This window comes from Periophthalmus magnuspinnatus, chromosome 16 (assembly GCF_009829125.3).
Source record: "Periophthalmus magnuspinnatus isolate fPerMag1 chromosome 16, fPerMag1.2.pri, whole genome shotgun sequence".
Classification (NCBI taxonomy): Eukaryota; Metazoa; Chordata; class Actinopteri; order Gobiiformes; family Gobiidae; genus Periophthalmus; species Periophthalmus magnuspinnatus.
Genome location: NC_047141.1, coordinates 26,746,604 through 26,763,041, shown reverse-complemented (window position 1 = coordinate 26,763,041; position 16,438 = coordinate 26,746,604). Strand labels below are relative to the sequence as shown.

Here is a 16,438-nt window from a genome sequence, read left to right as displayed (position 1 = left end):
GAAAAGAGCTCATAAAAACTTGAATTTTGGTATATTTATCTCAACGTTGCCATAATTGTTATAATTATAAAGACGTTATAGTATGAATCTATTACGCATGCGCAGATGTTAGCGCCAATTCTCATGATTCTCATAGATTCTTGGTTTAGCTAGCTTAAATTTAGTGAACATCAAACTGGCTGTTTTTCTAACTTTAGTATTAATACTTTACGAGAAATTTGTTACATAATCTTTGGTTTACACGTAGTTATGGTAGAAATTATTTAGCAAAAGTCAACATACATTTTATAGTAATTTTTTTGTGGGAAATACCTTAATGCTAGCTTCAGACAACCTGAGAGAAGTAGGAGGAGGGGGAGTACTTTTTGACGAGGGGGAAGACGAGGATGCACCAGAGGTAATGCCTAAAAAACGTATTTGAAGTAAACTGAGATGTTGAGATAGTATTAAGTACATATCAATACATAAATAGCACATTCTGTTTTACCTGTCTAGGTTTTACTCAGCGTCTTGGCTCAGCATGGGCAGGTGGGTCTTTGTTATTATGATAGCAAAGACTGCACTTTACGCTTCATGACTGATGTATCCTGACAATCACGAACTCCACCTGGTGGCTAGAGGTACGCTATTGGTGTTTCTTTTACACATTTTTGTTCTCTACTGTAGATTTATAGTGTTTTTGAGGTGTTGCAGGATTTGAGCTTTTCGGTAGTCTTTGTCCTATTTAATAAAACAATATAATATCTAAACAATATAAGACAATATTAAGCTTAAATAAAATAAACAGAACACAATATGTTTGCTGCCTAAAGGTGCACCAAATAACTTTTCTGATGGAGTGCCTGGCCTGCCACCTGCATTTCAGTGGAGATGTTCTTGCTTTGCCCAAAATGTTCCACAGTATGGCCTTAAGCTTATCTTTCATCATGGACATAATCAAGTGACACCATTAGGCAACTTTTAGGCCAGCTCTGTGGAGAGGCAGCGTAGACAATATGTTTTCAAGATTTTTTTTTTGCTTTTTAACATTTGTATTGAATAAACGCTAGATAGATCTACATGGAGACAAGCATCAAATAATGCCTCTATCTGTAATGATTGTTGCTCCTAGTTGTCCAGGAAGTGCGTCCAAATGTACTTATTACCAGTGCTAAACAAGAGTGCTGCATGACCCGCTTTTTACAGAAACTAGGTGAGTGAGTTAAGAAATGTACGCATATCTCATTAAGCTTATCAGAAGAATAATCACTGACATATCAAGTTTTGTTTAGACGACTGAGAGAGACAAGTTGTTACTAGGTCAAGGAAATAAGATTAGCTTTTTAGTTTTTGTCCTACTTACCTACTCTCTATGTTTCAGCTTCAAATCCGGACTGCAAACCAGAAGTGGTTACGTATCCCTACATTGACTTTGGTAAACATTTGGTCAAAAGACCATGTAACAGGTTTTCATACGGTTGTCCCTTATTACTTAATTGGGTGGGATAGTGCATGTGGTAAATGTTTATCCTAGTTTTATTCTTAACTGCCAGTTGAAAAGTTGAAAAATTAGAGGTTTTAATAGAATCCTGTCATCAATACACAAAATTCCATCACAAATTCAGGGACCATTTTATGTACAAGAAACACATTTTTCTGAGAGTTTAAAACATTAGGAAAAAATAATTTTATCTGTCAAATCATGAGACAAGCTTGGCCCTTGTTTACAGAAGCTATGGTTCTAGGTAAAAGGAGTTACTGGTACCTCTTCATGATATGTCACCATTGCAGCCCATGTCCAACCAACCACCAAGTAAAACTTTTAAACATCGCCACATTAGTCAAACTAAACAAGATATTCAGTAATACCTCAAATGTAAATATGGTTACGCTATTTTAGTAAAATGTGCATTATAAAACAACTAGAAATTGCTGCAGTGCTTTATATTCATTGAAGCACAGCACTGCATCCAAGTCTCTTTTTCCCAATGGATTATTTGAGTTTTTCCTTGCCGATAAGGAGGGTCTAAGGACAGGGGGCACTCTGGGGACCGATATCCATTGTTTGTTTCCTGTTTCTGTTGTTGTTATATCCAAGGTCCAAGGTTAAATCAATGATCTTGTTAAGCTCTAAGAGGTGGCTGCTGTTGTGAATGTGAACTTTACAAAAAATTTAATGAATTGAAATTGAACTACAGCAGATGGCTAATGTTTTAGGTCTGGAGGTTGGTAAGCAAAGGCTGCTGTCTGCCAATCTGCCCTTCCTTCCTGCCTCCGCTTCAGAGAAGGACAAAATGTCCTACCTCTCCTCCTGCATCTCCTTTGACTCTCCCCTCATGGTGAGCCATCTGTTCACATTTTGGCCATTACTCCAATAGACATAAATATAACTATATAACTATCATTCTTCTGCATAATATATTTGTTTGTTTATGCTGTGTGTTCATTGTTCGTAGCTGAGGTCACTGGGCGCTCTGTTAAAATGCTTGGACAGGAGGCGAGTGGGAGTTGAACTGGAAGACAGCAGTGTTGGAGTTCCTATCCTCCAGCTTCTCGCCTACACACTGTAAGGTACCTTCAGAGAGGCATTCATCCATCAAAACATACAGGGTTTAGCACCATATTTGTACAAAATAGTCTTTCATAAATGCCATTGCACGCCTCTTTACTGTAGTGTAGCAACGTAAATGCCCACTATAAAACTTTTCTGCTTGGTGCTGCACTTCAGTGGAGATGTTATTGCTCTGTCTGGAATGTAACGTTCCACACTATGTCCTTTAACGGATCTATCTCCCATTTATGCAATTACCAGTGTTTATATTGCTCAAAAAATCTTTAAAAAACATGCATTATTTCTGTGTGTGGAGGTTGTCTCCACTGACCTGTAACTGGGTATTGTGCTGCCACTTTAACAACATTCCAGGCAAAGCAATAACATCTCCATGGAGACCATCTCCTCCAACAGAAAAATTACATAGTGCAACTTTTGTTATTATTCATTTATATCAAAACCTGAAAATGCCTCAACTATTTCTTTTGCATCAATATAGCAAAGGGATTGTCAAGATTGATTCTGACACATACAGGTAGGATTGTGGATTCAAAATGCAAATAATAAGTCAAAAGAAAATACTTTTTTCATATTATGCAATGTCTTGTTAGCGTTTTGCAGATCTTTAAATCAGAACTTCATCCATCAGTGTATAAACTTAATTCTGGTGAAAAGGAAGGCCTCAGTTTGTATGGTAAGCACAGTTAATCAAGTAAAACAACTGCAAAACAACATTAAATAATGATCTTCTATAAACATTTGACAGGGATTTTGAATCGCTGCAGATGCAAGTTTGGTTCCCGATTACTTCGGTACAAAACATAACCTTTGAACAGTGGTGAAGGGTAATGAAGCAGAAATAGTAAAGTACTGTACTTAAGTAGAATATTTAGCTATCTGTATTTAACTTAAGTACATTTTAGAGTGGATACTTTTACTTCAACAAATTTGAGAGCAGGTATCTGTACTTCGTACTTTACTACATTTCTGAATTGGACTGAAAAATAAAAAATACTTGAATGCTATTTTTACCATGTTCAGGGTAACATCCTGACTAAAGTTTTCAAGTTCAAGCTTCGGCTTGAGCAAAACAAAAATAAATACACAAAATTCATAAGAAAAATGAGGAAACTAAGATTAAGATTAAGATTCGTATTCGTTACTGTTGACCAAAATGTGTGTCATTTTTTTAATCAATATCTCTACATTTACACATTAACACATTAATAACACTTGTGTGAAATACTTTTACTTTTTATTATTTAAGTACATTTTAAACATGTAGATTTTTTCATGTGATACTTTTACTTGAGTAACTTTTTACCTCTATATCTGTACTTTTACTTAAGTAACAAAATTGAGTACTTCATGCACCATTGCTTTTGAAAGTCTTAATATTCTTTTCCGCTGATGTATAAAAATGTGTTCTCTCTTAGTCAGTGGTTTCTGCGTCCAACTCAAGACCTTGCTGTACTGTATCGAAGACAGGAAGTCATACATTTTTTTACATCACCTCAAAACTCTGATTGCCTAAGCACGCTCCAATCTTCACTTCGGAACATCAGAAACATCCAAGTAATTGCAAAGTTATAATCTTAATACAGTAGCTCTTTGTTATTCTAATTTATAATGTACATTGTATTATTCATGTGTTTTAGACTCTTCTGCGCAGGATGTCCCTCTCTCATACCAAAGTTACTGACTGGCAGAGTCTCTATAAAGTAGGACCTATACATGAGTTTTAAGTGATGAAAATATAAGACCATTGACATAGCAATTGACAATTCAAAACCAAATGTTTTTGTCTTTTGTCCTACAAAGGTCATCCATAACAGGCCTGATGGTCATGAAGTAAACATGACAGTATTTGGCACAAGGGAGATTGAGACAGTGGTGATCCTACATAGTCCAAGTTTCTATCCCATAGTCTAAAAACAAAATCAATAAAAAATCAGTTAGCAGACATTTTACTTGTCTTTTACACTGTGTTACTGTAAATGTTTAGGTAAAGTGTTATATTTGTTAGTGTACACACAAAATGGCGGGTTAGGCCTGAGCCACTGCAAATGTGCCAACTATATTGTGCAAAAAAGGACTACTTAAAAATTAAATGAAAGACATAAATGACATTTTACTCTAAATCAAAATTTGATCAAACTAAATCAAAATTTCCCACCGTAGCTCAAATTAATATTGTATTAAAATGCAGTGGTGGAATGTAACAAAGCAAAAATATCAGGTATTTGTACTTTACTTAAGTACATTTTAAAGTGGATACTTTTGCTTCACTATAATTGAAAGGACTGGACTGAAAAGTGAAAGTATTTTTTATTATAGTTTGAGACCTGATGAAAAGGCTCAGCGGTTTATTTTTAACGCATTTGTAGTTTGAGTAAACAAAAATATACAAATAAAAACAGCCAGAAAAACGCTCATTAGTTGTGTTTTTGATCTATTCAGACCGTATACACTGCAGTATGCATCAGAGACACTGTTAGGCATTTGCCTCAGTGCATCAAACTTTTTCGTGATATCTCTGAAGGATTTTCTGATGATCTACAACACGTCGCTTCCCTCATCAGCCGAGTTGTAAGTTTGAAAAATACTTAGTTTCTTTATTTTCTTTTGTTATAAGCTTTACTTTATCTTTAAGGTTAATTTTGAAGCAAGTGTAGCAGAGAATCGCTTCACTGTCAAACCAAATGTAGATCCACAGATTGATGAAAGTAAGTGTAGATTTCAGTGTGAAAATTCTAGATTGTTTTTGTCCTCTTATTATGCCTTTGTCTTTCAGAGAAAAGACTGATGATGGGACTCTCAGACTTCTTAACAGATGTAGCCAGACGAGAACTGGAGCATCTGGACCCTCGCATCCCATCCTGTTGTGTCATTTATATTCCCCTGGTCTGAATTTTCAAATTCATAGGGTTGTTTCAGTATTATTAAATATGAAATCATTTATCTAACCAAATCTCTTACAGATTGGATTCCTGCTTTCAGTTCCTCGGTTGCCCAGCATGATTGAGAAAGAGGACTTTGAAATAGAAGGACTTGATTTTATGGTGTGGTACAAACACATGAACATATTTTTGTAATTGTAATTTTACTTTAGTGTGTATGTCGTGTAGTTCTTATCAGAGGACCGTCTCCACTATCGCAGCCAGAGAACCAAAGAATTAGACGACCTCCTGGGAGATCTGCACTGTGACATCAGAGGTCTGCATCCAAAAGTTATACATCAATAGTCTTTTTAAACATAATTTTAATGTCTTAATTTGCTATATTTTTCAGACATGGAGACGGCCATCATGACACATTTGCAGAATGCTGTCTTAGAAAGAAGTGGATCCCTCTACAAGGTTAGTGCCACCAGTCCAAAGTAGCCACAGATAATGGTCATTTTTATTGCAGTCCTTTATAAAACTGTTTGGATGAAAGTTGTAAAATACATTCTGAAGGTTTTGGAGCTCTCTGCTGAGCTAGACTGCCTCATGGCAATGAGCAGTGCTTCTCAAGAGTATGGCTATGTTTCACCCAAGATAGCTAATCACAGAAGGATAGCCATAACAAATGGACGGTAATAAATGAACATTTAAATAACCCATTCATGCTCCTATTATATTCAGACCTATTTTCTGTATGTTTTGCAGACACCCACTGTTGGAGCTGTGTTCTCCGGTGTTTGTGGCCAACTCTTTTCACAGCACTGACTTTAACGGCAGAGTCAAGATCATCACTGGCCCCAATTCATCTGGGAAAAGCATCTATCTCAAACAGGTTTCATTCTGTAGTAGACTCTCTTCTATCATTAGGAGGAGTTTTGTACTTATCTGCCCCTGTTGTGGCAGGTTGGTCTGATTGTTTTTATGGCTCTTATCGGCTCAAATGTGCCAGCTAAAGAAGCAGAGATCGGGTTGGTGGATGGGATCTTCAGTCGGATGCAGAGCAGAGAGTCTGTGTCCGTGGGCCTCAGCACCTTCATGATAGACCTCAACCAGGTACATTCACACTCTCCATATATGCGCAGTCTATACAGTGCACAGACGTCCTCTCTGTGTGGGAGCAGTGAGAGGCTTATGCATTTTGAACACTGTCCTGTAACTCCACTCCCACACTGCACCTGTCACTGTCAGGAGCTGTTTCTGCCCACAGAGCAGCCAGTGCACTCTAGTACACAGATAACAAACACTACAGTGAAATAACAGTTTTGTCTCTATTCTGCAGATGGCTCTGGCTCTGAACAGCAGCACTGGCAACTCACTTGTGCTCATTGATGAGTTTGGCAAAGGGACTAACACTGTAAGAACAAGTTCCATATTCAAAACGATAGAGACAGTATAATATCTGTGCCATATGTACTCAGAGCAGAAGGAGAAAAAGGATTTTCTTAGAGCCTAGATCACATTTTTGCACCAAATTGAGATCATGATTCAGTAAATCACTTATACATTTTTCAAATCAAGATGTGTTTCAGTTATTGGTGTAAAGTTATGGAATCAACTAATTCAAATTATGTATAATATATAAAAAAATGTCTCAAATATAAAATTATTAGTGATTATCAAAAGTAAATCTAAAGTGGAGCGCTGTACTTTTGTGTATGCTAACTATTTGTATTTTGCTGGCTTGTGAATTTGTTATAAATCTGTTTCTGTATCCTGTACAAGAATTTCATTTAATAGGATAGGACATGCAAGCATTGCTTCAGCCTGTGTATTAAATTATGTAAATAATTGAACAACATTAACCAAAAAACCCAAAACAAAAGCAAAAAATCAATAAAAAAAAACAAAAAAAAAAACAACAACAACTGTCAGTCCGCATTCCCAGTGTACACCTGTGTTCTCTGCTCCAGGTGGATGGGCTGTCCTTGCTGGCTGCTTCGATCTCCTTTTGGCTAAAAAAGGCCCCAGTGGATGTTCCTCATCTGCTTTTGGCCACTAACTTCCACAGTCTGCTGCAGCTGGGTCTTCTGCCTTTCTCTGAGATGCTCTCTCTGCTGGTATAAACACAATAGATATCTTCAGGCATTTTGGGTGAAACTATGACTTATTTTAGTTTTGAAGGTAAACAGAATTAAAGTGTCGAGTATATTGCTCATAGTAAAACATTAAAAAGCTACAAAAAGTTGACACAAATTAAAAGTGAATAAACTAACTCTAATACTCATTGAGACGTGGAACACACTGCCTGCTCAAATACGAGAGCTCTCAACACTGGTAGCATTTTCAAAGCTTTAAAACAGTTGTTGTTCAAGGATCAGATATGTCATCATACATAACTAAATTGCATTTTTTATATTGAAGAGTTGTTGGTTTAGCTTTTAACTTCTAACTTCAATTTAACTATAACTGTATGTATGTATAGTGAGTGTGCTGTGTGTATAGTGAGTGTGCTGTGTGTGTATAGTGAGTGTATTGTGTGTATAGTGTGTGTGTTGTATGTATAGTGAGTGTGTTGAATCTCAATAAAGAATATCTGATAGATTGCAAGAATATGAACTTATTATTTTCATCAGGAGAGTCCAAAAATATTGAGTTATTCATTTTCGCCAATATCGCCCACCTCTAGAACTGTGCAAAGTGACAGCTAACACTTCCAAATGGCCAATTTGGAGAATGTTTTATAAGTTATATGTTTTGTGTGATAAGGACTAGCTGGTTGTAGAATTGTATGGGGCAGGTATTTATCGCACTGTGGGGGCTAAAATCTGTATACACAGTTATGGGAAACAAAAAATCTGACAAAAATTGGCCCCTGTGACGTGAATCCTATATTATTAGATCAACAACATGATATAAAGTTCAGAAATGGGTAAAAATAGGTTAAGGCTAGGATCAGTTACCAGGAAATGTATGTCCCCAAAAAGCATGTAAAACTCAACCTAAGCTATTATTTGATCAACATGATTTAATGTTCAAATATGGCTTAAAATATGTTAAGGTTAGGGCTGAGGTTAAGGTTAAGGTTAGACAAGTAGTGACTATGATTATGGTTAGGATCAGTCACCAGGAAATGAATGTAAGTCAATGTAATGTCCCCAAAAAGGATTGAAACCCAACATGTGTGTTTGTTTTAGACTCTGGAGACTGCGCTGGACGGGGATGAGTTAGTATTTCTCTACCAACTGAAAGAGGGGATCTGCAGGTCCAGTTACGCTGCCAACATAGCCACATTAGCGGGGCTGCCAACAAACCTGGTTCAGAGGGGAGTGGAGGTAAATAGGTTTTAATATGTTTCACATAGCTCTCTTTTGAGACCCAGCTAGAGCTGCTCAATAATTGAAAAATAATTGAAATCATCAATCAGTTATTTGAAACAATTATTTATGAATATTATGATTTATCGTTAAATGTTTGAAAAGTAAGGTAGTGATTTGTCTTTGCTACAGGTTTTGAGGGGCAAAAAAGCAGTCATAAAATTCAGAAAGATTTTTTTTTATATACAATATTTTTATTTGATTGGAGCAAAATAAAAATTCAATCAAATGAACTGCCCTATGGTGACACATAAGAAAATGTTTTATGTAATACAAGTTTTTATGTAATACAAGTAAAACAATTCATTATTAACTATTCATTATTCAGGCAGTCCCTTTTTTGAAGTTACTAGTAACTTTATGAAAATACCATCCATCCTATCCATCCATCTATCCATTTTCTTCTTCACAATCTCCTCTTTCTACATCTAACATTTTTGACTACACTACCAGTCAAGTTTGGACACACTTTTCTATTTTTGTTTCTTTATTTCCATGATTACTTACATTGCAGATTCTGAAGGCATCGAAAATATGAATGAACACATGTGGAATGTAGCAAACAAAAAATAAATTCAAAATAACTCAAAACTTGTTTAGCATTTATTCTTTTTAAATAGCCACCCTTAACTTTGATCATTGCTTTGCACTTTTGGTATTTCTTAATCTTGACAATCCATACCTATGAAATGAAAACCATTTCGGAAGACTTCATTATTAAGCTCTTTGAGGGAAGGTCAAGGTTTTGCAGTGTTGTCAACAAAGCAAGAGATATAAAACATAAAAAAAAAAAAAAAAATTAGGGGAAGCATTAAAATAAGGTAAGTGATATATTAACCCGATTTGTTCAGTTGGACTCAGTGGTTATAAATGTTTTCTCACATTGGAGTCTGCATTTTTCATGATTCTGTTTCTATGGCACTATGTTAAAGATATCATGTATCAAACAAAGATACATTACTGAACTAAAGCAAAAGATAACGGATGCTATTGCAAACACTGATGAGGCCATGCTACAGTGAACATGGCAAGAAATCGAGGACCATCTTGATGTGCTTCATGCGACTAATGGTGCCCCTATAAAGGTGTATTAAATGAAGCACAAAAAAAACTTTGAGTACAATAGAACAGGTCTGATTAAGATATTTTGTCAATTGCCTTTGTAATAAATTGTTCTAATTGTAAACAGACTTTATGTATATTTGATGCCTTCTGCATGTTGTAAAATCTAGGAAGCAGTAAACATAAAGAAATAAAACACTAAATGAGGGGGTGTGGCCAAACTTTTGACTGTTAGTTTAAGTGCATTTCTTCTTTCAGGTTTCCGAACTGTACCGGACAGGCAGGACTATCAAATGTGTTGACAAGGCCTCATGTGACGAGAAGGCAAACAGGTCATACACACACAGCACAAATGTAACAGAAAGTCCACACGTACATTTACACACAATTTCTTACAGGTGTAAGAATATAGTGGACATGTTCCTCAAACTGGACCTGGATGACAAAAGTCTAGATGTCCAGCGATTCTTGAAAGAGGAACTCCTGCCCTCTGCTGGTGAACTGCTGAACAGATGAGACATTTAAACATACTTGTTTGTTTACTTGGTTGCTGCCATCAGTAAGTTGGATAGAGGTGTGCAAATTGTCCCCTACAAGATAAAAGTGTTGTTTTGAAGTTATGCTAGATAAAAATATTGCATAACAAAATTGTTAAAAGCTGCAAAAAGAGTTGATAAAATTAAAAAATAACAGAAACCATGTATGATGGTATGCAGTGATAATTCCGCATTTTTAACATTAGTCATTTGTGCATTTCTTGAACTTTAACCAAGACATTTATAGGCACATTTAAGCATATTTCTGACCTGTAGTTAAAATACACATTATCATTAAAGACAAAAAAATATATTGCCCCAAATCTATTATCTGCAGTTAATAGTTTATTACAATCAACATAACCACAATATTAAATCAGTTACAAAACAGATATAAAACAGCCATAACGTTTCATAGACTCATCTCTTTGGCTCAAACGAACCAAAGCTGTTCAGTAGAAATGGTCTGATATGGATTTTTTTCCCCAGCCTATTCCAACATCTGAAATTTCTTGTTTTGGCCTATTACTGCTATTTGACATCTATCTATAGAAAATACACAAATTTGTAGCTTAGTTGTAGCTACACAGTTGTAGCTTAGTTAACAAATTGCAAAATTGTAAAAAAAAAAAAAAAAACTTACACAGTGTATCTATACAGCTGTCTTAAGATCAATTTCTCCTCTTTGAACTAATATTTATGCATGAAAAAGACATCTGACACACAAAATAGGCAAAGACACGACAGTAAACACATTGCGCTAAATACTGGGACATTTTTGCAATACCTACATATATAAAAAATTCCTCACATCGGTCAATATATTGTCCTTCATTCAGTGCAGTCCCATTGAGTCCCCATTTAGAAACCAGGAAGACAGGAGGAGCACCACAACACACAGTGGTAGTGAGTTTCGTGGGAGGGTGTGGGCTGAGTTACAGAACGGCGTGTCACAGCAGTGCTTGGTCATTGTAAAGATGGTTTGATTGGGGTAAAGCTCCACTGTTGTCATGACGTTACACTCTTCAGCTTTTGCACAGCCCAGAATTTTCACATCCAGGACGTCCGCTGTCAGAAAGACAAGGGGAGAGCAGAACCATTAAATAAAACATGAGCCTGGGAAGAAGTAAGTTTGTAGCTAGCAGAAATGCAAGACTAACTCAAAGTGTGCATTTTACTATACCATTAGCTTTAGCAGAGATTCAACTAGGTCTATAGCTATTTAACTATATTACAATATTGCACTTTATTAGGATATTGCAATTTTAAAAGTTTTAAGTGAGCGCTCTCCTGAGTCCAAAATAAATGAGCAAATACTATAAGATAGGACAAAAAGACCTCCCCATACTAAGGAAATAACTATTATCTTGTGGGGTTAATACAGTGACAATTCCATACCAGTGAGTTTATATGTCTCTGTGTTAATGTATATAATTTCATCTGTACCATCGAGTCTAAGTGATAACAAATATTTAACTCAAATAGTTCCAGGCCCAAATCAAGACTTAATCCAGACCATACCATACTATACTAGACTATAATAAGCCTGGACTTAATCATAACTAGAGCTCTCAAATACTAAAACTAGCGTCTAAACAAGATACTCAGTTTAGTATCAGCACTGAAAAAATAAGAGAAAATTTGATCTTTCCTGAATAAGAATGAAAATGTGAAACTGATATCAAATCGGTCATGGGTATTGGGTACTGAGTTACAAATATTTAGGCATTTATAGGATTTCTCTCTTATGATTATCTGTCAATTATTATTCAGATAAATAATAATAAATTAACCTTAGTTTTAATCAGGCAAAATCCAAGTTTGAAATGGCAGTATTGCAACAACACTAGTCTGAACCAGGATGCACCTCATCCAATATGCGTTTAAAGCATTACACATGAAACTTGTATTAAATATTTACTTCTAGGGTCCACAGCTCTAGAAGTTTAGCAGTAGGCGCACCTGTAGGGCCTGTCACAATAATTACTATATTGATTTATTGCTTAATGCACGATAGATGGAACAACATTTTGGGGTCAATATTTATCGTAGGTAGTTTTTCTTTGTACTAATGGGGCACTTTTTGGTAAGTTTTTGAACTATGGTGTGATTTGAACTGTGAACTGTAGAGGGTGGAATAAATAGCTAACTACAAAAACGTGTTTCATTCTGCTATTTATTTACTTATTTTACAGTATAGTATATTTAGTTTGGGGTTATTTTGTCAGTGGGATAAATTGGTTTCAATTTTATCTTCAGCAATATATTGCACTTCAAAATGTGTTATCGTGACCTACGCACCTGCCTTCCCACGGCCCGTGTAGCATCGCTCTGTGGGGCTGCAGTTAGTTTTGGTGGTGTAGCACGTGTCCCAAAAGCCCAGGTCACATCTGAAACACTCCAGAGAATCTTCATCCTCAAACTCCGCCGCTGCCATCATCTGCTCCAGCTGCTCCTCTTCCTCACCTGACACTAACAAAGCACAACTTATTTCACATGCCTAAAGTGCATGTGACATGATTTTTAATTGTTACTTTGTTTGGTGGGATAGTAGCTGTGGTAAATATTTATGATTTTTTACATCATTTAAGCAGTGGAGGATGAAGTACTCAATTTTGTTACTGAAGTAAAAGTACTGATACAGAGGTAAAAAGTTAATCAAGTAAAAGTAAAAGTATCACATGAAAAAATCTGCTTAAGTAAAAATATCAAAGTCCCCCTTTAAAAATGTACTTTAAGAGTTAAAAGTAAAAGTATTTCACATAAGTGTTGTTAATCGATGTATTTAAAAAATGATTCTGGTCAGCAGTTGCAATATGAATCAGTTTCTTAATATTTTCTGTATTTTTTTTTATTTATTTATTTTTTTGCTCAAAACCGAAGCTTGAACTCGAAAACTTCAAGTCAAGTTCAGTCAAAATGTTACCACAAACATGGTAAAAATAACCCCTTAAATCATATGAAAAGTACTTTTTACTTTTCAGTCCTGTTCAAAATGTAGTGGAGTACAAATGCTGCTCTCAAATGTAGTGAAATAAAAGTAAAAAGTATCCACTGTAAAATATTCTTAAGTAAAGTATGGATACCTAAAACATCTACTTAAGTAGAGTACTTCTGTCTACTACTTTTAATTTGTTGCCTTCCACCACTGCATTTAAGTGACAGTTTGTAGAAAAAGTAGTTGAGAAGAAAAGTACAGGATGGTAATAACCTATGTCATCAACACCAAAAAATACCTCCTAAATACAGGGACTGTTTTTTCTGATAGTTTAACTCGCATTTAACAAAATACAGTCATTGTCACTTATTTGTATTAGTCTCATTAATAACTATTGTGTGTACAGTGTAATTTTGTGTTGGCCTTTGTTAACAGTATGGTAGGTTGCTAGGCAACAGTTATGTAATTACCGCTATGTATGTAATTTCTGAAGCCCATTTCCAACCGGGAAGTAAAATCATAAACCTCATCAAAATTTAAAAATAAATGGTAAAATCTTAAATATAATTATGTTAACTATGTTTTAGTATTGTTATTAGCCTAACCTGGCATATGCACTTTAGAGAACTTTCTTGGCTTGTGGTCATTGTTGCTCTTCAGATTGTTACGTAATCAGTCGTTGGACACAGTTACTGATCAGATATTGTTTACTCGTTAAGTGACACCAGCAGAACTGCTAGGCTGGGGCTTGATTATGACTTTATTCCATCTGGACTCCTTTTGTCCAATTGTTTCTGGAAGTCTATGATCAGCACAATAGCTTTATCACTATGAAATGGGCATTTACAAAAACAGTTGGAAGGCACACTAATAATCATAATGCACTGACTTTACTGTATACCGTATGCATGGGTTTCATAATGATGGGAAACTAGGGCGATTACCCTAGTGATTAACAATTTAAAACATCTTTACATCTTTTGAATGAAAAAGTCCTCAGAATTGCATCTACCAGGACGTTCAAAGCTATGTACAGTGCACAGTTGTGTAAACCATTTGATGTTTTTTGTCTATTACTTCCCAATCACATTTGTAGCCATAGCTGCCCTGGGGCAGATTGATAAAACATGGCTACCACAAATCTCACAATCAAACACACCTAAGGTGGTTGAAGTGTCTTGCCCAGTGACACAACAATTGTAAAAATTTACTGTTTCCAATTTATTTCAGAAGGTGCACTATGTAACTTTTCTGTGATATGCCACCTGCTTGTTTCCATGGAGATATTATTGCCTTACCTGAAATGCTTACAGTATAGTATCAAATGTATATCTATATTCCATTTATTTACAACTGTTTATCACTGAAACAACACCTTGAAAAACATGCATTCTTTCTGAGCGGGAGCACCTCCACAGATATGACCTGTAACTTGGCTTGCTTGTCTCAAAGGAGATTGTTATGTTTAATGCCATGCTATGAAACTTTCCAGGCACAGCAATAATATTTCTATGGACAGAAGTGACATAGTGCACCTTGTTCAGGACATACTACTATTTGGCGTTTGGCGTTGTTTGGACTGGGGCTGAGTAGTCGAGTTCAGTACTGTTGCTAACCGCTAATCTCTCGGGTAAGATGTAGTTCAGTAAGGCTCACAATCCTTATCCCCTCTCATCTTGTTAGCTGCTGCCAGCTCAGGAGAATAACGAAAAGGGGACAAACTCTCACATTGATACATGTCAACTGTTATTTATAAAGGGACTTTCATGTGGTTTAATTGCATAATGGAATTAGTTTTGCGATAACTTTTCTCCACTTAGCAATCACTGTTTAAATTTAAGTGGTTTATAGACTAGCTCATTACATTTTAAGATAAATAGAAGATATCAGTTTGTATCTATAGTAAATACGTGGCATATCTTTTATTGAAGCATGTTTAAACATTTTAAGTCTCAAAAATTACCTAGAAATCATTATATAGATCAGAAATGCATGTATCAACATCCTAGTACTCATAATAATGAAACTACTCTTTTGGATCTTTGTGTCCTAATCCATGGGTTTCAGAATGATCACAAACTACAACCGTTGCCTTAGCGATTAACAATTTGAAACAAAATATATCTTTTGAGTGGAAAAAGTCCTCAAAATGTTGCATATACCAGGAAGTTGAAACCCATAAATAGGTCACAGTACTGACAAATATATACAGTCTTACCTTGCAGAGCCGAGAGCATCGTAAAAGCGACAAACCAGAAAAACTGTGCTTTCATTTTCTGTGAGTGACTGGTTCCATTGACAGCAGCATGAGTCCTGCTAAGGAGACAGGAAGTAGAGCTCAAATTGGATTAGTGTGAGGGCCCACCTGATGGTCTCACGATAGTCTTTGTTCAAATCTGCAGTTGGTGCTAGTGGAGTTGTGTTTTTGTTGAATACTTGAATATACGCAGCAAAATTCAACAACTACAAAGTAAAAATGGATGGAATTCAGGCATTAACTGTAACTTTTTCTGTTAGAGGGTCCACCACTTGCTTGTCTCCATGGAAATGGAATGTGGAACATTCCAGGCAAAGCGATAACATCTCCATAGTGGCAGAACTCCCACTCAAAAAGTTACATAGAGCTCCTTTAAGATATAAGTACTTGCTTGTATCCACGGAGATGAATAAGTTTAATGTCACTCTGTGGAACATTCCAGGCAAAGCAATAACATCTCCTTAGTGGCGGACCTCCCACTTGAAAGGTTACATAGAGCACCTTTAAGATATGAGCACTTTTGAATAATAAACTGAAGAAGCCTGGGAGTTGAGCACTTTTGATTTGTTTAGAAATGCACTATTTAACTTTTCCTGTGGAGAGTACGCCACCTTCTTGTCTCCATGGAGTAGTTATAGCTTTGTCTGGAATGTACCAGAGTATGGCATTAAACTTTTCTATCTTGAATTTATTCTGTTACAGGTGTTTTATTCCCAATTATAAAAACTTGGCCTGGTGGCCTTGTTTCCATGGAGATGAATAAGTTTAATATCACTCTGTGGAACATTACAGGTAAAGCACTAACATTTCTATGGAGACACCAGAAAAGTTATGTAGTACATCTTTAAATTGTCAG

The 16,438-nt window shown here is 35.8% G+C and overlaps 2 protein-coding genes across 2 annotated transcripts; one reads left to right on the top strand and one right to left on the bottom strand.

Annotated features, from left to right (window-relative positions):
• The first annotated feature begins 316 nt into the window (after positions 1–316).
• Positions 317–10,367, top strand: msh5 (mutS homolog 5). The gene is given in 26 exon segments (XM_033981257.2): positions 317–397; positions 496–585; positions 587–620; positions 1,112–1,192; positions 1,361–1,414; positions 2,197–2,318; positions 2,436–2,545; positions 3,030–3,065; positions 3,142–3,224; positions 3,297–3,342; positions 3,967–4,105; positions 4,189–4,251; positions 4,991–5,119; positions 5,184–5,256; positions 5,325–5,434; positions 5,512–5,592; positions 5,659–5,746; positions 5,822–5,889; positions 5,989–6,107; positions 6,181–6,307; positions 6,379–6,528; positions 6,755–6,829; positions 7,386–7,532; positions 8,610–8,747; positions 10,110–10,183; positions 10,250–10,367. Coding segments are annotated over 26 exon segments (2,436 nt in total).
• Positions 10,368–11,222: 855 nt separating this feature from the next.
• On the bottom strand, positions 11,223–15,611 carry LOC129456964 (protein Bouncer-like). Its single transcript, XM_055228095.1, has 3 exons — positions 15,544–15,611; positions 12,689–12,853; positions 11,223–11,455 (listed from the first exon to the last, which is right to left on the bottom strand). Exons 1-3 carry the CDS (start codon positions 15,596–15,598, stop codon positions 11,223–11,225), a joined length of 453 nt encoding a protein of 150 aa, XP_055084070.1. The 5' UTR covers positions 15,599–15,611.
• Between the last annotated feature and the right edge of the window lie 827 nt (positions 15,612–16,438).